The 25,804-nt window shown below is 43.4% G+C and overlaps 1 protein-coding gene across 2 annotated transcripts in view; it reads right to left on the reverse strand.

Moving 5' to 3' along the window:
* Positions 1–25,804, reverse strand: part of LOC122807704 (uncharacterized protein HI_0077-like) — a 731,990-nt gene that overhangs the window by 278,729 nt on the left and 427,457 nt on the right. For both annotated transcript variants that reach the window (XM_044078675.1, XM_044078674.1), the window contains exon 7: positions 9,072–9,239. In XM_044078675.1, coding sequence (XP_043934610.1) covers positions 9,072–9,239 — 168 coding nt within the window. The remainder of the gene's footprint in view (positions 1–9,071; positions 9,240–25,804) is intronic.

Below are 25,804 nucleotides of genomic sequence, written 5' to 3' on the forward strand. Positions count from 1 at the left end.
TCAGGGTGATTAGGTCTTTGGGCATTTTGAGCATTTGTTTCTCAGGCATGGAAGCCTGTCTTGGAGAATGCTGTATTTGTTTCTTTGTTTTTAAGGGGGCCTTAGACTTAGCAGAGGGTTTAATGGTTAACTGGGTAGGTCTGAAAACACCCTCTGAAGCTGTTGGTTGCTCAACTACTTAGGTTCCCTCTGAAGGGTTAGTTTCGGTCGGCTGAAAACTTAGAGCATCTGAAGGCCCAGCCAGCTCCACGTGGGAGTTGGAGGCAGTGTGGTTCTGTGGAAGCGGTAGTCAGGGGCTGCGTAGGTGCCTCGCTGAAAACCGGAGAACCGGCAACAGGCCTAGAAGAGGCCTCGTCGTCAGTTTTGGGCCTCGGATGCCCGTCCTTGTCTCTGCGCTTTTTATGTATTCCGGTCGTCGGAAGTTCCGACGGCATGGTGTAATTGAATTTTCTGCCAAAATAATGTCGGGCAAAATCAAACCGATGTTTAATAGTGTTGTTAAACCTAGCACAAAACCAGACAACCAGTGACTTTGTGGCCTGGGCCTAGGCATGGAATACAATAGGAGTGGAAATCCTTATGAGGTATTTGCTTCCCACAAGAAATACAGTTATTAACTTTTACTGACATCGGTCTGAGGCAAGAAAAAGTTTCCCCAACGGGGTACTCAGCTTTGTAGAAGACTTTGGTTCTGGATTCGGAATGAAAATCTCAGGAGTCGGCCGATCGGCACTTGCGAACTGCTTCTGCTTCGAGCACCGCGCGACAAGAAAGACTGAAGAAAATGGTGTCGACTGCATCTTATATACCCCTGTTGCACTGACGTCAGGGAGGAGGTGACAGCAAACAACGCCGGACCAAGACTTTGGAACTCAGGCCGACTGGGGAACCGCCTGACAGCAGGATAACCCAAGTGTAATGACTGCAGCAGTGTAACACGATGAACATCTGCCTTGCTGTCATATCTGTAGAGTGAAGGACCAGAAGCACATGTTCTGTCAATGTTTCCACAGTTAGGGGTGGAAGGTATGCTTCCATGAGGTCTGAGTGTATTCTGCACCTGAGGAAGACAATGTCTTGGGTTGGCTGGTGATGTGATTTTGGGAAGTTTAACTGAAATCCAAGGGACTGTAGAAGAGACACTACAATATGGATGTGTAGCTGGAGGGTCTCCTTGCTGCCTGCCTGGATAAACATGTCATCCAAGTAAGGGAACCTCTGTATTCCCTTTGTCCTGCAATAAGCAATCACTAGGGCCAAACATTTTGTGAAGACTCTGGGTGCAGTGGAAAGCCCAAAAGGCAAGGTAGAATTGTAAGTGAAAAGACCCCACCAAGAACCTCAGGTATTTCCCGAAAGTTGGTTTTATGGGGATGTGGAGATAAGCATCCTTTATATCTAATATGGCCATGAACCCTTGGGAGAGCAGCAAAGGAAAGAGGGTTGGTAGGGTCAAAATCCTGACGGTAGGGACCTTTACGAATAGGTTGAGATGGGAGAGGTCTAGAATAGGTCTCCAGGGTCCGTCTTTCCTGGGAACCAGGAAGATCCTGAAGTAGAAGCCTCTTTCTTTTGCAGCTGAAAGAACTGATTCAATGGTGCCCTGAGCCAGCAGAGTTTGTAACACTGGTTGCATGAGGTGGAACTGTTGAGTACTTGGCTGTGGGGTGCCTTTTTGTTTTGTAGGGGAGAGCAAAGACATGAAATCACCATTCTGGAGGATGGAGAGGACCCACCTGTCTGAGGTGATGTTGGTCCACACCGGGAGGCAGTGAGATAGGCGGGCTGACAGCGGTAAAGAAGGAGGGGGAGGAGGACGCAAGGAAGGCAGGTAGTCAGATGCTACCTGTCCTGTCTTGAAAAAGCGGTCTCTGGCCAGAGGAGGGAGATGCTCTCGCTGGAGGTACTTGTTTTCTTGTAGGCTTCCTAGGCCTTGAAGGAGCAGCAGGACGAATGTGCTTCCTTATAAACTGGGTTTTAGCTGGATAGTTTCTTTGAAACTTTGGTATGGGGGAGACCAGCAGGTGTTTAAGGTCCTGCATTTCTTTACCTTTTTGTTGCAGTGACTTGAAAAGGTCTGGTACTTTAGAGCCAAACAATGCTGTACTGTCCAGGGGTGCATCAATAAGCTTTGCTGTAAAATTATCAGGCAGGGGTTTTAGGCGAAGCCAAGAATATCTGCATAAGGCAGATGCTGATGCTGCTGACCTGGCTGAAGGTTTAGCAGCATCATAACTGCACTTTATAGTGTGCCTGGTAACCTGGGAAGTGAGGACCAGGAGAGAGGACAGTGAGGCTTTGGCAGAGCAGCCAGGGATATCAGCCAGTTCTTTGCTGGCTGATTCCAGGAGGGAGAAAGCATACTTGGCCATGTGTGTCTGGTAGTTAGTCACCCTAAAGGACAAGGTAACAGAGGTATAAATCTTCTTACCCTGACATTCCACTGTTTTGCTGTCTTTGTCAGCAGGGAGAATAGTGGTACTGGGTAAAAGCTTAGAGACCTTGTCCGTAGAGATAGAGATTGTGGCTGGAACAGCAGGTGGGCACTTAAGCAGATGCTTAGCAGTATTAGGCACTTTATAAAGTCTGTCAGACCTGCATGGAGCATGTGTTTGGGAATCTGGATTAAGTGATGCTGAGGAGAAGCATCTAGAAAAGCAGGAAGGATAGGTGGAATCCATCTGAATGAGGTCATAGTATCTTTTTTGGACCTCAGTCATTTCAGAGGATTCCCACTTGAAATGATCCTTTATCTTGGAGATAGTTTCCCCAAAGGTCGAGTCCTCAGCTGGGGAGTCAGAATCGACTGAGTCTTCCTCTGGGGAGCCATACCCCAAGGGGAAAGAATTCTGGAAAGTGTAAGATAAAGATTCCTCAGAGGAGGAATCAGAAAGGTCTTCCTCTTCCCTCATGTTAGGAGCTGAGGTCTGAGACCTAGGGCTCAGGAGTGGTGGGGATATGTTAGCACTCACAGTAGAGGTAGGCCACAAGCCCAAGAAAGCATTAAACAGACTTTGACCGAAAAGTCTGCCAATCAGGCATGCTTTCAGGAGAGGGAGACATATGTTTTCTTTTGTCTTTCTTTTTGAGGCCTAGCAGGCGTCTGAAGGGGTCTAGAATCTGGAGATTGCAAAGGACCGGAGGGATCCAATGGGCCTTCTGAAAATACTGGCCCCCCCTCCTGGTGTTGGAGACGGACATCAGTAAAGCCTCAGCGGACATGCTCTCACCGTGGGATTGTGCGGCATCCATGGAGGTACCCACTAGATCCATTACATTGGATCTGGGTCTGGTTCCCTCTACCAGGCAGAGGTCAGCCACAGGCTGAGGATCGGATGGTAGAGGCCCAGTGAAAGGTCTTTGCCTTCTTTTTTGGCAGTTCCAAAGGAACGTCAGAGGAGCCCTCCATCCCTAATGCAATCTGCTTAAGGCGTTGGTTTTCCAAGTAAAGATTTAAAGCATGCAAGTGGCTATGCAGGGTCAGGCAAATGGGGCAGGCCTTGTAGTCGTGCGACCATCCCAAGCAGAAAAGACACTGATCGTGGGCATCCTTGTGGGGAATCTGCCAGCCACACTTATACTTGTCCTTTCTGGATGACATGAACAGGCAATACAAGTAAAAGGAAGGACTGAAAGGGTCCCCACAATGGGGTACTTATCTTAATTCTTTGAATCCTACATCAACGGTAGCAGGAATACCTAGCGTACAACTGGTGGCTGAGAAGTTCTGAGGGCTGGTGCATACAGACATCACTTTTATGGCCTACATTTCCCTCAGTCACGTCAGACGTCCTGTGCACCTCAGAGGGACTTAAAACTTTTGTATACTGGCTGTACATAAGTGAGACAAGAGGAGTAAACCCATATGTAGAATACAGCAACATTGGAATAGAGAGACATTATATATTATCCCTAATGAGAATAACTGGAATCCTATCAAAGATAATTTGAGAGGACCCTTGTATGGGATAAAGCATTTAGGAGCTGCTTCCCCATTAGTAGTACAGGGGGCGGTCCTGGGGTAAATTTTCTGGTTCCCATCCACATATCTAAGTTGTGCTTGAATATGGATATGGATAAACTTTATTTTATGTGGATAGGGAGTCTGTCCGCCAGCAGTGGTATCCTCTGCGAGATATACCTGTCCCTCCAAACTGTTCTGTTGATGTTGCTGAAGAGGTTTAGATCCCTAGACAGAGTATTTTAGATGACATTTGGCTTGCAGGTGTGCAGTAAATCCATCAGTAATGGGTCAGAGGATGCCTTGTAAGCCAGATAAAGGTCATCTCTTGCAGTCTGAAGGATATGGAGTATAGTGGCAGGGCTTTTAGTTGGTCCATGAGGACATGTTGTTTGGGCCTTGTATCCTTTTAGTAAGGTATCTCTGTTGGCATCCCAGTTGTTGCATGTGTCTGAACACATACATGCCAAACATGGCATTATATTCATTGACTGGCTTACTGGGGGCTGGATAAAGGGCGTCAATGACATCCTTAGATCCAGACACAATCCCTTTGTTTATAGTATTTTTCTTACAACAGACACATGCTGGTCAAAAGTTAAGTCAAAGTCCACATAAGTTCCCAAATCCCAAACAAATGGGTCAACTCTTAGGGACGTATTGTCTCTATGGTAGTTCCCTGGGCTAGATGACTTCCTAAAGAATACAATAACGCATTTTTTGGCATTTAGTTTCAGTCCATAATTTTGCACCAGTTATTTATTTGAGATAAACCTTCCTTGCAGGATGGCCAAGTCATTTGGGGATTCAATGACTGCTCCTTGCTTGCAGTCATCTGCAGCTTTAGTCAGCTAGAGCCCTTTGGGATCAGCGTTTACTTCAGAAAAGTAGATGCCAAAGAGGAGAGGTTCCAGCACAGAATCCTGGGGGACTCCACTGGTAACTGGTCTCTTTGTGGAGGTAACTTTCCCTATTTTGATTATTTGCGTCCTGTCTGTGAGCCAGTTGGCAAATCACCAGGTAACATAGGGGTTAATTTCCAGTTTATTTAGCTTTTCTACTATGCCTGAGTGGGGAACTGTGTCAAAATCTATGGCCTGGTCAAGGTATGCGATGTGTACCATTTTGCTTCATCCATTCTTTGGCGACCTTTTTAAAAAAATCCAACAGGATGAGTAAGCATGACCTGCCTTTGACGAATCCAAACTGAGAAAGGTCCAGTGTTTAGAGGTTCCCTGTGTCCTGACTGATCAGTTCCATGATAAGTCTTTCATGGCTTTGCATAGGAGGCTGGTCAGACTTATGGGGCTGTAACTGCCTAGATCTGTGGAAGGTCCTCCATTATGCAGGGGAATGTCTGTAGCTCTTCACCATTTGCTTGGTAGAAAACCTGTATGGATGCTGAGATTGAACAGTGTTGTTTAGGGGTGTGGCTAAATTGTGCTTCACTCAATTTAAGATGTATCCAGGGATATTGTCAGCACCCATCGATGCAGTATTTTTAGCTTCTGATAGTACTTTTAGGAAGTGGTCTTGTGCGATAGCTGGAGGTGAGCCAGTTTCAGGTATATCTTTAGGGACAGACTGAGGGGAGCTTCTTCTTTCGGCTGCTCCTGTTAGGGGTTGCCACAGCAGATCAACTGTTTCCATTTCTTCCTGTCCTCTGCATCTTGCTCTGTCATACCAACCACCTGCATGTCCTCTCTCACCACATCCATAAACCTTATCTTAGGCCTTCCTCTTTTCCTGTTACCTGGCAGCTTCATCCTTAGCATCTTTTTCCCAATATACTCTGCATCCCTCCTCAGCACATGTCCAAACCAACATAATCTTGCCTCTCTGGCTTTGTCTCCAAACATTCCAACCTGGGCTGACCCTCTAATATACTTATTCCTAATCCTGTCCATCCTCGTCACACCCAGTGCAAATCTTAACATCTTCAACTTTGCCACGTCAAGCTCTGACTCCTGCCTTTCTGTCAATGCCACTGTCTCCAACCCATATAACATAGCTGGTCTCACTACCCTCTTGTAGACCTTCCCTTTCACTCTTACTGGTACTCATCTGTCACAAATCACTCCTGACACTCTTCTCCACCCACTCCATCCTGCCTGTACGCTCTTCTTCACCTCTCTTCCACACTCACCATTACTCTGAACTGTTGATCCCAAGTATTTAAACTCATCCACCTTCACCACCTCTACTCCCTGCAGCCTCACCATTCCTCTATCCTCCCTCTCATTCACACACATATATTCTGTCTTAGTCCTGCTGACCTTCATTCCTCTTCTCTCTAGAGCATATCTCCACCTCTCCAGGGTCTCCTCCACCTGTTCCCTACTCTCACTACAGATCACAATGTCATCTGCAAACATCATAGTCCACAGGGACTCCTGTCTGATCTCGTCTGCCAACCTGTCCACCACCATTGCAAATAAGAAAGCGCTCAGAGCTGATCCTTGATGTAATCCCACCTCCACCTTAAACGCATCCGTCACTCCCGCCGCAGACCTCACCGCTGTCACACTACCCTCGTACATATCCTGTACCACTCTTACATACTTCTCTGACACTCCCGACTTCCTCATACAATACCACAACTCCTCTCTAAGCACCCTGTCATATACTTTCTCTAAATCCACAAAGACGCAAAGGGTAAAATTAGAGCTAAATTTGTCGAACAGTAGGTATGCTACATCTTCAGTCTCAGTGTTGGAATCCTTATAAAGGATCTGCATACACATTTTCCCCTCTTAGAAGACATGAAAACTTCAATAATATGAGAAAAAAAAACAGTGATGAGGAAGGGTCCCCAGTGGAGTCCTTCATAGGTTCATATACAAGTACTAGGTTAGTAACTGCCCTTGCAGGCCATTTTAAGCCTAATCAATTTCTCCAAAGGTGAGAATCAAATCCTGTAACTTTACGTCTGTGGCGATAATGGAGAACACTGGACTGAAGTAGTGTATTTGCGTGATGGTTGAAGTTTTATGGCAGAAGCATAGTTGTACGTATGCACACTGCTATCATAACATTTTAAATCATGATTGCAAAGACACTATTTAAGTCCAGTGCTCTCTATTATCTCTGGGTTGGCAGGTACTATACTGTGCAGATTTGTTAGTTATACTCCAAATAAGTTATTTAGTTTGAACCTTTACATTTGCGAATCTTGGATAACTTTTCCACAGCATTTAGAAGTTACAGTTATGAAGCTTATCCATGGTTGAGGTTGTAATCTTTTATTTTTGTGCACATAATTCTTACTTGTTATGGCTTTGTCTCAAAATGTTGTACTGTCTCTCCTAATTATTTCTCTGGAAGAAAAGGTGGTGAACTGTACTTAATGGATAAATGCAATAATTAACAGACTAATTAAGATGATCTTACTTTGCCAACTTTTCAAGATAATACTGTAAATATTTTAAAAAGTGCCCTTGATTGTTTCTGGGGGCAAGAGGTTGAGTGCTACATGATAATGGAGAACTCTGCAATGAGTGCAGCTCATGTTCATATCATAGACACAACATACATTCAGTCCATGGTTCTTCACTATCGTCATGTCTGTGAGGTAAACATCTTAACCATTACACCAAACCCCAACCCTGTACGTCGTTGTTCTTCACAAAGGCAACTGGATACTTTTGTATGACTGACACACTGAACTTCAGATGAGGTCTTGCTTCCCAGACTGGTGACAAGAAAGTACTGAGATTTCCACATTCTTAAGTCCTGTTAAGTACCAAGACATTATCCTTGTGACTAAGTCTAACATCAGGTGTATAACACATGAGAAAGGGGCTCCTAGAGTTTGGTATAATGGTACGTCAAATGGAATCCTTGGCAGAATTTGTACCATCTAATCAGCAATACTGTAAGAAAGATCTAATGATGAACATCAAGTTTCCATTCTAGTTGTGTCTGTCCTTTGCCTCTTCTCTGTAGTTCTGTGACCCTGGAGTTAGTACACCTATAGACTGGGTAAATGTGAGGTGAAGTGACTGAGGGGTTTGCACCACAACAAAAATGTTCCTTTTTTTTCTTTTTCTTTCTATTTCGAATTTTGTCCTCATTTTCAATGAAAGTGGTTCTCTTAATGCGCATCATTTAATTAAGAGATTTTATTCTGATGTAGCAAGATCAGATTTTCTGTCTATGCCATTTAAGCAGAGATCCCATGCTTCTCTTTGTATAATTTTAAAGAGTTCTGCCAACGTTCACAGGTACATCATGGCTTCTGGTAAGTTAAGTGCCTTAACACACATGTACCATTATCATTCCTTACATATTTGGGCCATTTTTTTAATTAAAAAATCCATGAACTTTTTATTAAATTACAGCCCAATTAAACTTAGTGTATTCCATGGTGATATCACCTTATGGATAGCATGACGATTGTCCACAGACTTTAATGAATGAGTCTCTCCACATGCGTGGTGGTTCATCCATTAAAGTCCATGGATATACTTCACATATTCTCTGTGTTGATTGACGTTAAAGATGATTACATGATGTCAGGTTAAAGTTCATTCTTCACCCCCAGTGGCATGAGCACAGACAAAGCACAAGTTTTATTTATTTTTTTTTTTTAAGCTAAAGCAGGTTTAAAAAACAATGGATTAAATATGCTATTTGGCAACCAGTGCACCACATGATACAGTGCAAAGGTAAGAATTTTAATGCTGACAAAAACACTTAACATTTTTACTGCCTTCCACTATTCTGATTTGGGATATGGATAAGATGCATTATAAAATCTCTGCATCACAGCTCCCAGGGTTCAGAGTTCAATCCATATTTACCATTGTCCTTATAGTCAGTTTTTTGCCTGAAGAGAGTCTGTGGGACTATCCCACTATATGTTTAACAAATGATATATACATAGAGAGGCAGAAAGATACACAATCAGTTAAACAAGATAAACAGATAAGCAAGCATGCTGCTACAACTGTCACAGCTCTAGGAAATCAAATACAAGCACTATGCCCAAAGAGTAGAGCATATGAATAAGAAAAGAGTGCTTTTGTTTTCTACTTAATTAACTTCCCATATTTTATCATCATTAGTGTTCATTAAACAAAATATATTAATTCCAGCAAAGACTACTGACCTTGGCTTCATCTCCTGCAACCTTCACAAAGTCATTAAAGAACCCACGTGGCAGTGGTTCCCCATTGCTTAGGTTCACTTTTGCAAAACGAGCAATGATATCCCAAGAGAGGTCTATGGCCCACTGTTCAATGTTTGCTAGGGAATGCAGCAATGCCACTCGACTGGCCTACAGATAATGCAAACAAATCTATTTAGTATATGTACTATTCTGCATTCATACAGAAACTGTATTGAGACAAAAAGTAAAAAAGTGTACCAAATGCTAATAATTAAATCAGAAAAAACATTTACAGCTGACCAAAAAGGTCTTCTTACTCAACTATTAAGCAATGCACTATCAAATAACATACCTAAGCTGTATGCCCAAACCATGTGCAAGTCTACACTGGTGCACACAACTTCAGCAAGGTATCTAAGCCTGAATGCAAGCACATCTATCAGATCCAAGTCCATATTTAACACCACTTTGTGTAGCTATTATCTATCTCAGTACAGTAAGAACTACTTTTCTAATGAACTCTGCACTCTAGTCACATCTATCATTACATACCCAATAAGCTAGACCATCAGATTATGATTCAGCGCAAGTGAAGACCATTAAGCCTGCACTTGCATAATGAGGTAAAGTCCTGACTATAATATGAGTTTGATTAATGGTTCAGGTGCTTAGCAACCTGTGAAGGAAGGATGGACGTGTGTGCATTTAGATGGACCACTGCAGTTGATTCCTGGTTGATCTCAGGAACACACAGCAGGTTTTCTGTAATGGAGTCAGGGCACTGGCTGAGATGCATGTGGAAACATGGACAGTACAGCACAAAGCCCACAGTAGGCCTTCTCCTAGAATGGTACAAGTGTGTGCGGTGGCAAGAGAGGATTAGGTCTTATGAAAGAACACTTCTTGGCTGCAGTATAGCACTACCCCAGGAAGACTCAGTCTCCTAACTGGCTGCAGATGAGAGTTGGAGGTAGTATGGGACTGGTTATGTCGGGTTCAGTAGAGCCAATGGATGAGGAGAGATAGTGGTAGCAGCTGATGGTTGGCTGTGAGGAGGCAAAGGTGTGGCAGAAAAAAAGAAAGACACATTTAAAAGCAGCAATATTCAATGCAGTTTTCTACAAACAGTTTCAGAAGCAAGAAACAAGTCTAAAACTTGTAGTCACTGAGTAACAATTTTTACTGCCAAGCTTCTATGACGGAATTCTGTCTCCATGTTATAACCAAACAGGTACATTCCACCAATAATGTCAATGCAATAATGCTAAACATTGAACAACTAGATGACAAGAAACTGGATTTAATGACATACAAAGTAAAAGACTTGAGTCATTCAAGAAAGCAATTCTTAGACTTCAATGTTATAACAACTGAAGAAAACACAGTACGTTAAACAGTAACTAACATGAATGGGCCAAATCCTTTCCATGATTCACTAGTACTGATAATTTACAGGAAAAGTAATATTTTCAAAACAACCAGTCTGATGTTAAGCAAGTAAATCTGATATTGGGAGACACAGACCCCCTCCATTAAGTGATGAACCAAATTCCCGTCTTTCCTGACCTACAGTAGTCCAAATACAGGCTTTGCTGTATTCTGGACTTTTGGAAAGTTCCTGTGTTGCCCATTTCCTTTCTTGGATAGAGGGAGGCTTCTTTGTTCACCAGTGGCAGTGGGGAGCTTAGAGCAGCCTATCTATCCCTGGAGGAGTGTTTCCAGCACAAGAATCTGGTAGTCTATTGGCCGTTTTGGGCCAATTTCTAGCTCTTTCAAGGCCCCCTGTATAAAACCCGCTTTGGCGCGATTTTTCGCATAGTGCAGCATCAGGCAGCTCCGCTTAATTGGGTTTAAACCATTCTCGGATCCACAAAGTCTGCTCTTCACTTTTTCCCTTAGAACTGATCTAGTTCTCATAATAAACACCCTATTCCTACTCTAAAGCCTGGCACTTGCTCACTAAAGCAATTATATAAGTCAGCACTAAAAAATTAAAAGCACTACACCCTCACAAACTCCCCATGAGTACCTTGTTCCCCATTGGCCCTTTTTTTCAATTATAAAGGAATTCCCAATACTATTCTAGCATGTCCAAAGGTCAGTTGTCAATCTCCTCTCCGGTCCAGCTGATGAATCTGGGAATCTTGAGGCAATGTTACAACTGCCTCATGTACACAGACAACCCTCTCCTCCTCCCAACAAATTCCAACACATGTGAAAGATGCAACCATGTAGCCAAACTGGAGGCTAATCTCTCTCAACTCAGTACTGGCGTAACCAGTCAAGAGGAGAAAGAAACCACACTCACTGCAATTCCAGTCTCACATAGACCTACCACGACAGCAAACCAAACACATAAACACACAAAAACATACTCGGAGGCTCTAAATAAAAATCTGCCTAAGCAGCAGAGACCTCCAAAGCAGACACCCAAGCAACCGCTACCCCAAAACAAAACACGTGCAACACATAGCTCACAAAGCCAGTGTGCCGAACAGTCACAGCCCTTAAGGCTAAACAACACACCTGATGCACTTGTAATAGGTGGCTCTATCGTCAGGCACACTGATGTCCCGCTCACCAGGCTGAACAAGGAGAAGGTCACGGTGAGCTGCCTGTCGGGCGCTAGGATCCGCCACATAACACAAGCACTCAGGTCACTCCAAGGCAAGTATAAATATGACTCAATCATTGTCTATGCTGGTGTGAATGACCTGAGACGTACCTCCCTGGACTACATGAAAAGAGACATAGAGGAGCTCTCTGAGCATGTAGTCCAGGCTGGTATGACCCTGACCTTGAGTAGCATCTTACCCTCACCAAGAATGATGCCACAATATGAAGACAAGATGATCAATTTCAACAATTGGCTTAAGTATTTGTGTCATTCAAAGGGGATCCAATGCCTGTCAGCCTGGGATGACATGCTCGACAAGCCACGATGTTTCGCTAGGGACGGCTTGCACCTGTCACCCCTGGGCTTTCGGATATTGGCAAAGGCTCTTGCCACCCCCATAGCGCCTTTTTTAGGCATGGCTCAAAAGACAAACCCACCTCCATAGGTATCACAAGGGATAAGAAACTAAGAGTAATGCTACTCAACGCCAGAAGTCTAAACCTCAAGATGCACGCACTCAAAACTCTCCTTAGCATGGAGAACATCGATATCTGTGCAGTAACAGAAACCTGGTTCAAGGCTCCCGAGAGCACCCCAGCACTACAGGTTATACCTCATACCATGCTTTTCGGCCCAAAACTTGGACCGAACCACAAAAGGAGGGGGTGTATCAATGTTCGTCAAAGATACCCACACCTCCAGGTTGGTGGCACAGCACGAAGCATCAGAGACTATCCATGTGCAACTAACAGTGGGTAAAACTGACTTCCAGTTTAGAGCCTGCTACAGACCACCCTCCCAAACCCAGGAACCCCACTTGGCCTTCCTGAGAACACTGGAAAATATGAAGGTCTCTCCAAACACCATTATATTGGGCGACTTCAACTACCCAAACATAGACTGGGAGCATTTCTCTAGCTCCAACACCCTAGCCCAAAGGTTCCTAGGAATTTATAAACTCAAATGCTATGGAACAACTTGTTACCACTCCCACAAGAGGGGAAAACATACTGGGCCTGATCATCACCAACATGGGGACTCTATGCTCCAGACCAGAAGTGTATCCCTCACTGGTAAGATCAGACCATAAACTAATCTCACTGGATATTCACATCCCAACCCCACCCCCTGCCCAGAAAACCACAGTGAAAAACTTCTCTAAAGCAAATTTCACACTCCTTAAATCTGAGGTGGAATCCTTCAAAGCCTCCGGGCCTGTGGAAAATATGGCCCAGACTGCAGAATCCTTTATAAACGCATTCTATGAACACCTTCAGGAATGCATGGATCATGCAATCCCAAATAAAACCAAGACCCAATCCTCCCAAGGCAGGCGTCCTGTCTGGCGGACCCCAGCCATAAACAAACTATACAATAAAAGGAGGAAGCTACTACATGATAGAGCAAAATCCCAAAAAGGGAAGGCATCTCTGATCAGTATTAGCAAAAAACTACGGGCACTCATAAAATCATCTAAGGCCAGCTTCGAGAGAAAACTTGCATAGGACACTAAGGATAATCACAAGGCTTTCTTTAGTTATGTTAGGAACCTGGGTGGGAATTCCCAGATATGTTCATAATTAGTCCAAAATGACAAAAAATACACCAAACCCACAGACATTGCCAACATCCTAGCTGACAGGTTCAGCGCAAACTTCCCCCACCAAAAGGGCAAATATCTATCCCAGCAGAGTGCGGCCGCTCTGACGTCTCAGATGGTCAGGTAAGAGCCGCCCTCTCCAAAGCAAAAAACACAGCATCAATGGGACCAGACGGTGTCCCGGGCTGCATCCTACATGAACTCCAAGAAGAGCTAAAGCAAACATAAAACTACTGTTAAATCTCAGCCTTACTACAGGATATGTACCCAAAGAGTGGCGTACAGCAACAGTGGTCCCTCTCCACAAAGGTGGTGCCTCAACGGATCCTGGAAACTATCGCCCCATAAGCCTGACTAGCTTTGTCTGCAAAGCTATGGAAAGGATCATCATGGACCTCATAAATAAAGATATTGGGGACCTACAGACACTGGATCCTACCCAGTTCGGCTTTGTTAAGGGCAGATCCTGCCTCTTAAACCTGGTTGATTTCTTTGAAACAGTCACCAAGGCCATTGATGAGGGAAAGGTGGTCCACACAGCCTACCTGGACCTCGCAAAAGCCTTCGATACAATACCCCACTCGGGCAATATAGATAAGCTCACCAGCTTAAATATAAACCCCTATGTCACTAGATGGGTTGCAAACTGGCTCAAGGACAGAACCCACATGGTTAGAATTGCTGGAGCCATGCCATACTCCAAACCAGTTACAAGTGGCATCCCACAAGGCTCAGTCCTGGGACCTCTCTTGTTCGGTATATATTTCTCGGAGGTACAGGCCAACACGGAAGGACTGTGGCTGACCAAGTTTGCAGATGACTGCAAACTGGGCGCCATAATCGACTCTCCAGCCGACACAAGCATCCTACAAAAGGGCCTCATAGAAACAGACAACTGGTGCCAGAGCCTTGGCCTCAAGCTAAACGCCAAAATGTGTATAGTCATCCTCTTTGGCAAAAACAAAGTGCCCACAAATTACCACATAGGTGGTAATCCATTAAGTACAGAAGAAGTAATTAGGGACCTGGGGACCCAAGTTGATAGCAATCTCTCATTTGAAAACCACATGGCCAAAGTGGTTAGAAAAACATTTTATATAGCCCACCTAATCATGAAGGGATTCACATCTAGATCAGGGGAGGTCATCGTGCCTCTTTACTCATCCCTCATCAGGCCCATAATTGACTACAATGCCCCTTTTGGGATTTACCTTACCAGACACCTGCAGCAACTGGAAAGACCCCAAAAGTACCTCACCAAGAGGATCAAAGGGCTCAAACAGATGCCATATGCTGCCCGGTTAAAGAAACTCCAGCTCTACTCAGTGGCATACCGCCTGCTCAGAGGCGATCTGTGCCTGACGTATAAAGCCATGTCCAACCCAGAATTAATGGACATGCTGCACCTCAGAAAATGCAAATCCCATCGAGCTACGCGCTCGAGAGACTTGAACCTCAGCACTGAATGAAACTCAGCACTGAAATAAATAGGACATGCTGGAGGGACAGATTCATAACCCAGAGGCTCCCTTCACTCTGGAATAAAATCCCAGTCCAGGTTAGGCAGAGTCCCTCACTGACTCACTTCAAGAGGAATCTTGATGAGTGGATGGGAGATCGTAGGTTTACCCCGGGTATCACTTCTGTGTCACTGTTAGACAGAGGCACAGTATACTAACCTCGAAAAAGGGCATAGCAAAATTCATTTAAAATGGGTGGTGAAAGCTGGCTAGGCTTATAAATGCCCTAGGGCAGATAGCCTAGTATGAACCTATGAACCTAAATGTAGGCTACAGCACCTTGCAGAAATTGCTATAAGCAACTAGATAAACAAATGACTGCATATGTGACAGCAGCAGCACTTTAAAACTTATTTTGTTTTGTAAAGGATTTTTTTTTGTTAATGAGTAGGTTAACAAACCAAATAACTTTTGCTTAATCTCTGTCAAGAGATTAGCCTTCAAAAGAGAACCGTAACTAGGGCAGGGCAAAGAAGGCACAAGCTGCTAGTGAAAGAGATCGGCAGGTGCTGATGGTGTGTAAATACAACACTGGAAATGAATTCTGAAGATGTGAAGATATTACTGCTTCAAAAATACATGCTAATATTGCAATCACGGTTAATGAAGCTCATGTGTGATAGTAGCTGTAGCAGCTATAGGAGGTCAAAAGAGCTTTTTTTTTGTTCATAACTTACTTCTAGAAGAGCTTTTTTGTTTAAACTTTGAAATGAGGGAACACCAGGATGGCGAAATTCTCACACTGCCAGATTGTCTAGCTATAATTCTACTTCAATATATACTTGTGATCCCCAAAAATAACGAGAACATATATTTTACATGCACACAAAACTACAGAATTTCCACACAAAAACAGCTTCAACAGTGAAGTGGGCAAGCATATAAAGAAGTACAAAATCTTCTTTTTCTTGAAACTACAAAAATCATATTCTAGTTCATAAAGCAGTTACTAAGTTAACAACTGTAGAACACTGGACTCATTTAGTGATCCCCCATACTTATCAAACAATACAGCAGTGGCATATTTTGAGACCTGCCATGTCATTTGACAGGTGCTGCAATTTAACTGACTGGTGATACAACACTAAAATATAATGTAATATATCCAGCAGATATAACTTGGCCACTTATTAATTAAATCTCTTTGTAAGTAGGGCAAGCACCACCCTTAACAAGTCCACATGCTTCACCTTTAAAGCACACTAAGCGCAGAGGTTTAAAAACTGTGAAGAACACTGGACCCAGTGTGAATGCTGTTTCAGAAAATCATTGAAGCAGCATGCACAATCTCAGTTGTAGGTACACTACTTGTGTTGTCTGGCATTAAGCTACATACACAAATACATATGTAGCTAGATAGGAGATAGGCAGACAGAGTAAATTAGAATATGGAGAAAGATGGAGATAGAATCAGATATACAGATAGCTACAGTACACAAGCAGACGGATATTTTACTTTTAATTCTGTTTGTAAGGAGGGACTGCACTTCCTCCTTGAATTGACTATTCAGAATGATACTCTGGAGTTCTTCTTGAAAAGAAGACAGCCTCACCATGCCATCTTGTACAAGCACATGCTGGAGTTCTGTGATCCAAAAAGCAAGTGAAGACATTCTGTGGGAGAGTCCGGTATTATAGAGCATTTTTGACTCATTATAGCACAACAGCCACTCCTCTTAGAGATCATACCCAAAATAACAGACCATCAGAGTTTAACTGAACATAGGCTTATGACTAGGTGTTCCAAAAGCTCAAGAAGACCGTTAGTGGATGACCTACACTAGCCAGTCCTGACTACAGTCACAAACATATTGTGCAGATAACTGTTTCCCATCTGGTCACTTCAAAGCAAAAGAAGCATACAGCTGTAGACTTCAACCAAGGGAAGAATCATACATAATTATGAAGAAGAAATGGTTGGAGATAGTCTAGGCTCTACAAAAGCTTCAACCATACACAATGATTACAGTTCACAAGCCCATAAATTATTTACAGTGAATAAAACAGAGTGCGTCTCAGATACAGTTTGGGATTACAGTCGTGTAACATGGTAATCCATCACAGGAGTGGTGCCAGTACTGTGAACGCACATGGTCTGTGAATGCAGGGAGCTAGGCAGTCTAGGGGTATCTCAGGAAAACTCATCTGAGATCTACAAAATGAATGTGAAATGAGTGCATATAACCTACTGTCATTTTTACCAAAGATGCAGCAAAGTTGCAAAACGTGAAAAGCTGCAGAAAAACCTGTAACCGATTTCAATGAATATGCAGCATTTATTTATTTATTTAATATTTGTTTACCAGGAAAATCTGACTGGACAGCTAGTGTCTGTTTTCAGTGGAGTCCTGATGAGAAAAGCTCCATCCAGTTACAGAATAAAGAACAATTCATGGTAACAATTTTAGATTACAAAGTGTAAAAGATAACAACAGGAAACATGCTGCAGAAAAGTTTAACAAGTTAAGAGTACAAAGTTTAAGTGCAAATATGTGTGCATAGCACTATCAAGGAGTAAGCAGATGTACAATATTTGTGCAAGGCATTTTCATTGTAAGAGGATATGCACAATATTTACAATATATACAATGAACATCAGTAGAGAACAATATTAGTATTCACCAGAGGCATAAGGAAATAAAATCCTACAATAAGGGTGAGGCTTCAGGGAGGTCCAGTGCAGTTACATAAATGGTTTGTATAAAGGTATGATTTAAGGAGGTTTTTGAAGGTGAAGGTGTAATTCTGTAAGAGGTCAGCAGGCAGGGTGTTCCATGTTTTAGCAACTTCATGAGGGAAAAGAGATTCCCCAGAGCTGTTTTTACATGGGATATTTTTGAACAGAGCTCTGTTACTGGATCATAGTTCTCCATTTGAATTGTAGAAGTTTAGAAGGCCAGTCAGGGCAGGGGTTTTCTCAGGATAATACAGTATTTGGTATGCTAGGTTGAGTTGGTGGTATCATAATAAATTGGGAAATTCTAGCCAGTGTAATGCAAGTAGGGATTGACAGTGGTGGCAGTGTGATTTGGCATTGGTTGCAAACCTGATGATTTTGTTGTAGCATGTGGAAAGTTTGTTAAGGTCAGTTTTATTTATGTTTGTTTAGTACTGGGAATGCATAACGTAATGTTGATAAGAGATGGGTTCTTGCTATAGCAATTCTAGACTCAGAAGTTAGGTACCTTTTGCAGCGGTAGGGTGTCCCTAGCTTTTTGTGGACTTTGGAGATAGTTAGGGATATATGCTTGTTGCATTTTAGTTGCTAGTCAATTGTAAGTCCTAGTAATTTGGCCTCTGGGACTGGGGTGATTAGGGTCTTGTTGGATGAGAATATGGAGAAGGTGAGGTCATTAGTCTTTGTTGGGTGGGACAGCATAAGTTGTGTTTTCTTTGGGTTTAGTAACAATTGTGATTTAGCCAATTTTCTATCTCTGTGAAGGATTTTTGGGCTTTTTGTTGGAGAAGTTGGGTATCAGATGCAGAGCAGATTAGGGTTGTGTTGTCAGCATATTGGACTAGTTCAGCTTTAGTGGTTGTTAAGTGAAGTTGGTTTGTAAAGATGTTAAAAAGATGGGGGCCGAGAATCGAACCTTGTGGTACACATAGTGTGACAGGGAGTGGGGAGGGGGTAGGGAATTAAGCCATTTGACAAATGTTGGTGATTGTTTAGGTAACTACTGAACCACAGCAGAGTGGGGGTGACTATGTTGAGTTCAGACAGGCAGGTTAAGAGTTTATTGTGGGAAACCGTATTGAATGCTTTGGATAAGTCTAGAAAGGTAGCAGAAACTAGTTTGTCTTGGTTCCTGTAGAAGTCTAAACCTCAAAATGCACTCACTCGAGACACTCCTAAAAATGGAGACATCGATATCTGTGCAGTAACTGAGACCTGGTTCAAGGCTCCAGAGAGCACCCCTGCAATACCAGGCTACAACTCTTACCACACTTTTCCGCCACCAAAGCAGGACCGAAACACTAAAGGTGGAGGAGTGTCAATATTCACCAAGGATATTCACACCACCAAGCTAGTTGCCCAACACAATGTGTCTGAAATTCTCCAGGTGCAACTAACACTAGGTAAGACTGCAATCCAAATTGTAGCTTGCTACAGATCCCTCACCATACCCCAAGATTTTCACTACACCTTTCTAAACATACTGGAAAATATTAAGATAGAACCAAACACCCTAATACTGGGTGATTTTAACTACCCTGTCATTAACTGGGAAAGCTACTCATGTACCAACACCTTTGCCCAACGGTTCTTGGAATTCATAAATTCCAACGCCCTGGATCAACTAATCCATAGTCCCACCAGGGACTCCAATATCCTAGACCTGGTCATTACCAACATGGGAAATCGATGCTCCACACCTATGGTCACCCCCTCGTTAGTCACATCTGACCATAAGCTAATCACCCTTAACATCCACATCCCACCCCCATCTCCCAGTAAGGAAACCTCCATAAAAAACTTCTCCAAAGCCAACTTCATGCTACTCAAGTCAGAAGTGACAAACTTCATGACACCCATGCAGACAGGAGCTGAAAGTTCAACTGCTGAATCCTACACTAAGGCACTGTACGAGCACATCCACTCATGCATAAATCGTGCCATCCCAAATAGAACCAAGATGCTCTCATCCAAAAAAAAGAAGCTAATCTGGTGGACCCCTGCCATAAACAAACTTTACAACAAAAGGAAGAAACTGTTGCAGAAAAGAGGAAAATCACAGGATGCAAAAAACTTCCTTACCAGCCTCAGTAAGAAACGGAGATCCCTCATAAAATCCTCCAAAGCTAGTTACGAAAATAAAATTGCCAAAGATTCCAAAGACAACAACAAGGCATTCTATAACTATGTCAAGAATCTAAATGGCAATGCTCAGATCTGCTCTGAGCTAAAACAGAATGGCATTAAATATACTGATCCCAAGGATATTGCCAATATCCTGGCAGATCGATTCAGTGCCAACTTCACCCCTCTCACCCCTAAATGGCCCATCTCAATACTGGAAGATTGCCAAATTCGGTAATAACGCCACACAGGTAAAAACGCACTCTCCAAAGCTAAGAATACAGCATCCATGGGACCAGATGACATCCCGGGCTGTGTACTACATGAACTACAATATGAACTGGCACCTCACCTAAGTGTCATGTTTAATCATAGCCTCACCTCAGGTTTCGTGCCCACTGAGTGGCGCACAGCTACAGTTATCCCACTCCACAAGGGGATCCACCTTGGATCCCGGAAACTACCGTCCCATCAGTCTGACAAGCCTTATCTGCAAGGCCATGGAGCGTATTATCATGGAACTTATAAACAAAGACATTGGCAACCTTCAAACACTGGACCCCACCCAGTTTGGGTTCGTGAAGGGCCAATCTTGTCTCCTGAACTTGACTGACTTCTTCGAATCAGTCTCCAGAGCCATGGACAAGGGTAAGGTGGTCCACACAGCCTATCTAGACCTTGCCAAGGCCTTTGACACCATCCCCCACTCTGGAATCATAGATAAACTTACTAAGCTGGGCATTAGTCACCCAATGGGTTGCTTACTGGCTTACTGATAGAACCCACACTGTAAAAGTAGCCGACTCCAAATCCAGCTCCAGACAAGTGACAAGTGGAGTACGTCAGGGTTCAGTCCTGGGACCGCTCTTGTTTGGCATCTACTTCTCTGAAGTACAGGCCAACACTAAAGGACTCTGGATAACAAAGTTTGCAGATGACTGCAAACTGGGAGCCATTATTGAATCCCCAAATGATGTGGATACTGTACAAAAGGGCCTTACAGAAACAGATGCTTGGTGCCAGAGTCATGGGCTCAAGCTCAATGCCAAGAAATGTATAGTTATCCCCTTTGGGAAAAAACATGTATCCGTGAATTACCATATAGGTGGCAGTACACTAAACACTGAAAGTTTGATAAGAGACTTAGGGACACAGGTGGACAGTGGTCTCACCTTCGATAACCACATCGCCACAACAGTCAGGAAATCCTTCTATGTGGCACACCTCATCACTAAGGGCTTTTCATCCAGAAAAAAGGAGGTCATTTTCCCACTGTACTCATCCCTCATTACACCCATTATAGAATACAATGCCCCGTTTGGTATGTACCTCTCAAGACATCTGCAACAACTGGAAAGGCCACAGAAATACCTCACTAAAAGAATCACAGGCCTAAAGCAGATGCCCTACGCTGACCGCCTTAAAAAACTCCAGCTATACTCTGTCGCATATCGTCTACTCAGAGGCGATCTTTGCTTAACATACAAGGCCATGTCAAACCCAGAGCTGTTGGACATGCTACACTTAAAGAAATCCCAATCCCTCAGAGCCACACACTCCAGGGATCTAAACCTTGTCATCACAATAAACAAAACATGCTGGAGGGATAGGTTCCTGACCCAGAGACTCCCCAGACTCTGGAATAGATTGCCCATACATGTCAAGCAGAGTACCTCTTTGGTCCTCTTCAAAAGGAACCTTGACGATTGGATGGGAGAAAGGAAATTCACCCCGGGGATCACGTCAGTCGCTCTGCTAGACAGGGGTCCAGGGAAGTAAATAGCCAGGGAATTGTTATGGCTAGTCTTGTAAAGGCCCTAGGGCTGATAGCCTAGTACAAACCTATGAACCTATGAGTTTGTAGTGTTGGTAAAGTTAATTAGGACAGTGGTGGTGCTATGGGATGGGTGGAAGCCATGTTGGGTTTTGAAAAGTGGGTTGTTGGAGAGAAGGTGGGCGAGGACTTGGTGATGAATGCACCTTTCTAGAATCTTTGACAGGGGTGACAGGATTGCAATGGGTCTGTAGTTAGAGAGGTCAGTAGAGGGGCCACCTTTGTGAAGGGGATTGATGAATGAGGTTTTCCACAAGGAGAGAACAGTGTGTTCACTAATGGATCTATTTATTAGCAATGAAATGGGGTACACTATGGCCCCAGATACAAGCTGAAGGTATTCGACTGGAAGATTGCCAGGTAGAGAGGGTGGGTGGTTTGAGTTTAACTAGGAGTTTTTGGATGGTTGATACTGGTACTGGCTTGAGTGAGAAGGGGATAGTGTTTTTTTTTTTTTGGCCTTAGGGGATTGTGGGAGGTTGGTAGGACTTGTATTGTTTATTAGTTTAAGTATAGAGGAGGTAAAATAGTTGTTGAAACTGGAGGCTATGCCCGAGTTTGTACCTTCTATACTGGGTAGGGATGTATTTTTTTTTCCAGACTGGAGGATGTTGTTCACTGCTGCCCAGAATTTTTGTGTGTTGGTACCGTGTTTCTTTTGTAAGGAAATGTAGTGATTTTTGTTTTTCTTTGTCAGTCTTAATTTGTTTTTTTGCCTTATTTCTGAGTTCGAAAAAGGCTGGTCTAGTTGTGGGTGTTTTATACTGGCACCAGGTTTTCCAGGCTTTATCCCTGTCTTTAAGTAAGGCCCTTGTGTTTTTTTTGTAGCCAGGGGCTGGGTTACTATGTATACCAATTGTTCTCACTGGGGATAAATGGTTGAGGATGTTTAGAAATGTGGAGTTAAAATATTCAACTGCCTTGTCTAGAAGGAGGATTTTGATGGGAGACCAGTTACAGGATTTAAAGCTTCCAAGAATTGATCTGTGGGGAAATTTTTCTGGGAATGGGTTTGAAGTAGGGAGGGGGAGTTATTAGATTTAAGTTTGTGTCTAAGGTTAAAAGTGGGATTGTGGTCACTGAGAGAGTTGGGCAGTGTTGGGCTGGTTTGTGAGGATCCAGTCTAATATGTATTCCCTTTTTGTGGACTTATCAATACGTGTGGGTGATTGTATTAGTTGGGTGAAGTTATATAAGTTAATATAGTTGGTGAGTGGAGAGTCGATAGAGTTCCAGTCGATGTTCACATCGCCTAGCAATATGATTTCTTGGGGAAGGGAGTGGGAGCCCCAGTAAAGTACTGACTCGGGGCTGTCAGGTTGTCACCTGGGGGTATATAAATCCTGAGTAAGTTTAGATGCTTGTGCTGGTTTAACAGGAGTTTTGCAAATTTAGTTTCTGCATTTTCAAACTCTGGGGATTCTTTTTGTAGGAACAGGGTAATGCCACCACCTCTTTTGTGTACTCTGTCCACACTTTGAATGTTATATCCGGGTGGGCTTATGGAGTTATTCTTGATATGAAGCTTAAGCCATGTCTCTGTAATAAGCATTATGTTGGGATTACATTAAGAGATAGTGGAATGCAATTCTTCTATTTTGTTCATAATACTGTGAATACTCAAAGTGAGTATTAGTAAGTCGGCAGGTTTATGTTTAAATGGAAGGTGGGAGTTATATGTGTTATTTGAGATTGTTGCTGGGCCAGTGTTGGGGTGAATATCACCTCCTAATAGTAACTGGGCTGCTATGTTAGTAATAGTATTAACGTATAGTATTATTAGGGAGTGGAATCTGAGACTTGGTTTATAGGTTCATAGGTGTGTATTAGGCTAATGGCCCTGGAGCCTTTACAAGCCTAGCCCATAGGATCACCCTGGCATCATCCCACCTGACATTATTTCCCAGTGCCTCTGTCGAATAGAGCCACTGGCGTGATCCCCGGGGCAAATTTTCTATTTCCCATCCACTCATCAAGATTTCTCTTGAAGAGGGCCAGTGAAGTGCTCTGTTTGACATGTATGGGAAGTCTATCCCACAGCGTGGGCAGTCTCTGGGTTATAAACCTGTCCCTCCAGCATGTTCTGTTGATTGTGGTAATGAGGTTGAGGTCTCTGGAGCATGTGGTGGGAAGGGATTGGGATTTCTTTAGATGTAGCATTTCTAACAGAGCTGGGTCAGACATGGCTTTGTAAGTCAAGCAGAGATCACCTCTAAGTAGGCGATATGAGACAGAGAATAGTTGGAGTTTTCTGAGTCTGCCCATATAGGAAAAGTGTTTAAGGTCAAGGATCGTCTTAGTGAGGAAGTTTTGCGGCCTTTCCAGTTGTTGCAGGTGTCTAGTGAGGCATGTGCCAAATGGGGCATTGTACTCTATGATTGGCCTAATGAGGGAAGAGTAGAGGGAGACAATGACTTCTTTCTTCCTGGATGCAAAACTTTTAGTAATGAGATGTGCCACATAGAAGGACTTTCTGACCACAGTGGCAATGTGGTGGTCAAAAGAGAGGTTCCTGTCAACCTGTGTTCCGAGATCTCTTATAATGCCTTCTGTGTTCAGTGGACTACCATCGATGTGGTAATTCATGGGAACCAGGTTTTTCCCAAAGGGGAGGACAACACATTTTTTGGTATTGAGCTTAAGGCCACGGTTCTGACACCAGTCACTGGTCTAAGTGAAGCTTTTCTGTAGGATGTCAACATCACTTGAGGAGTTAATAATAGCTCCCAACTTGCAATCATCTGTGAACTTTGTCAGCCAGAGTCCCTTTGTGTTGGCCTGGACTTCGGAGAAGTAGATACCAAACAGGAGAGGACCCAGGACCAAATCCTTTGGGACTCCACTCGTGAATGATTGGCAGTCTGACTTGGAGTCAGCTACACACTGTGGGTTCTATCTGTGAGTCAGTTTGCAACCCACCTAGTGATACAGAGGTTGATGCCTAGCTTAGTAAGTTTTTCTATGACTCCTGAGTGGGGAATGGTATCAACGGCCTTGGCTAGATCAGGTTAGGTTGTATGAACCACCTTGCCTTCATCCACAGCTCTGATGACTGACTCAAAGAAGTCGACCAGGTTGAGCAAGAATGATCTATCTACCCTTCACAAAAATAGACCGTGTAGGATCCAGAGTTTGTAGATTCCCTATATCCTTGTTTATTAGGTCCATGATGATGCGTCTCATAGCTTTGCATATCAGACTCGTCAAGCTAATGGTTGTTTTTTGGATTGTGAAACATAATAAATAAGTGATGTGAGTTGGATGAGGGGTTGACTATAGATGGCTGGGGATGTGACTATACGTCTGGAGGGGTTAGTAATGGTAAGGGGTAGGGTGGGGGACTTGAGGTCATTGTATTTGGTGAGTGAGTAGTGATAGGAGATACTGACAGAGACTATGGAGAGACATATGAGTAAGGAGATTGGTAGTAAGGGAGTATTGTGATATTGGGAGGTTGTGATATCAGACATAGCGGTAGTCGTTTTAGTTTCAAGAAGGAAGGCTTGTGTCCTTGAGAAGGGCATGGGTTGAACAGAATGTGAGCTGGAGCATGTTTGAGGACCAGGTGCTTAAGATAAGAGTGAGCAGAGGAAGAGGGAGTGGTTATCTAATGATGCTGTGGCATGGCCTAGAATGTACCTTAGGGTGTGGGTTTAATTTGTGTGTGATTGGATAGGAGGGTGGGTGTGGTACAAGGGTCAGCTGATATGGATTAGGGATAAATCTGAGAGTAGTGGAGGCAGGTAGGAAATGGGGGCAGGGTAGGGGAGCAGAGTGAGCTATAGTGTTAGCGAGGGCGAACAGAGCAGGGTTGCACTAAGCAGTGCTGCTAAGTTACTGCAAAAAACAATCTGTAAATTGGGCAATAGAGTGAGAGAGTAGATGAAAAATGGCTATAAAGGTGTTTATCCAAAATGTAACAAGCTGTAAAGAACAAGTAAAAGTTTTTTTTTTCTAAAGAAATGCAACAGAGTTTTGAAAAATAGAACTGTTACACACACACACACACACACACACACACACACACACACACACACACACACACACACACACACACACACACACACACACACACACACACACACACTACAACACACACACACACACACCATTTCAGTGGAGCTGCTACGTCCTACAAAGTTATGTTACCTTAACTGGGATTAGGACTTCACTGATATTTACGTTGCTCTGGTAAAAGCTATTTGTATTTAAAACTTCAACCTAGCAAGGAGTAAAAGCTGAAAATGTCTATCTAATGCAGAATAGGGGGAAGTCGACGTTTAAAAATGACTGCACCAATTGAATATTTTCCTTTACTGAGTCATTCAAGGAAACCCTTCTGAAACATCTTCAAGTAAAGT

Source organism: Protopterus annectens, chromosome 7.part1, assembly GCF_019279795.1.
Source record: "Protopterus annectens isolate FY-2018-M chromosome 7.part1, PAN1.0, whole genome shotgun sequence".
Lineage (NCBI taxonomy): Eukaryota > Metazoa > Chordata > Ceratodontiformes > Protopteridae > Protopterus > Protopterus annectens.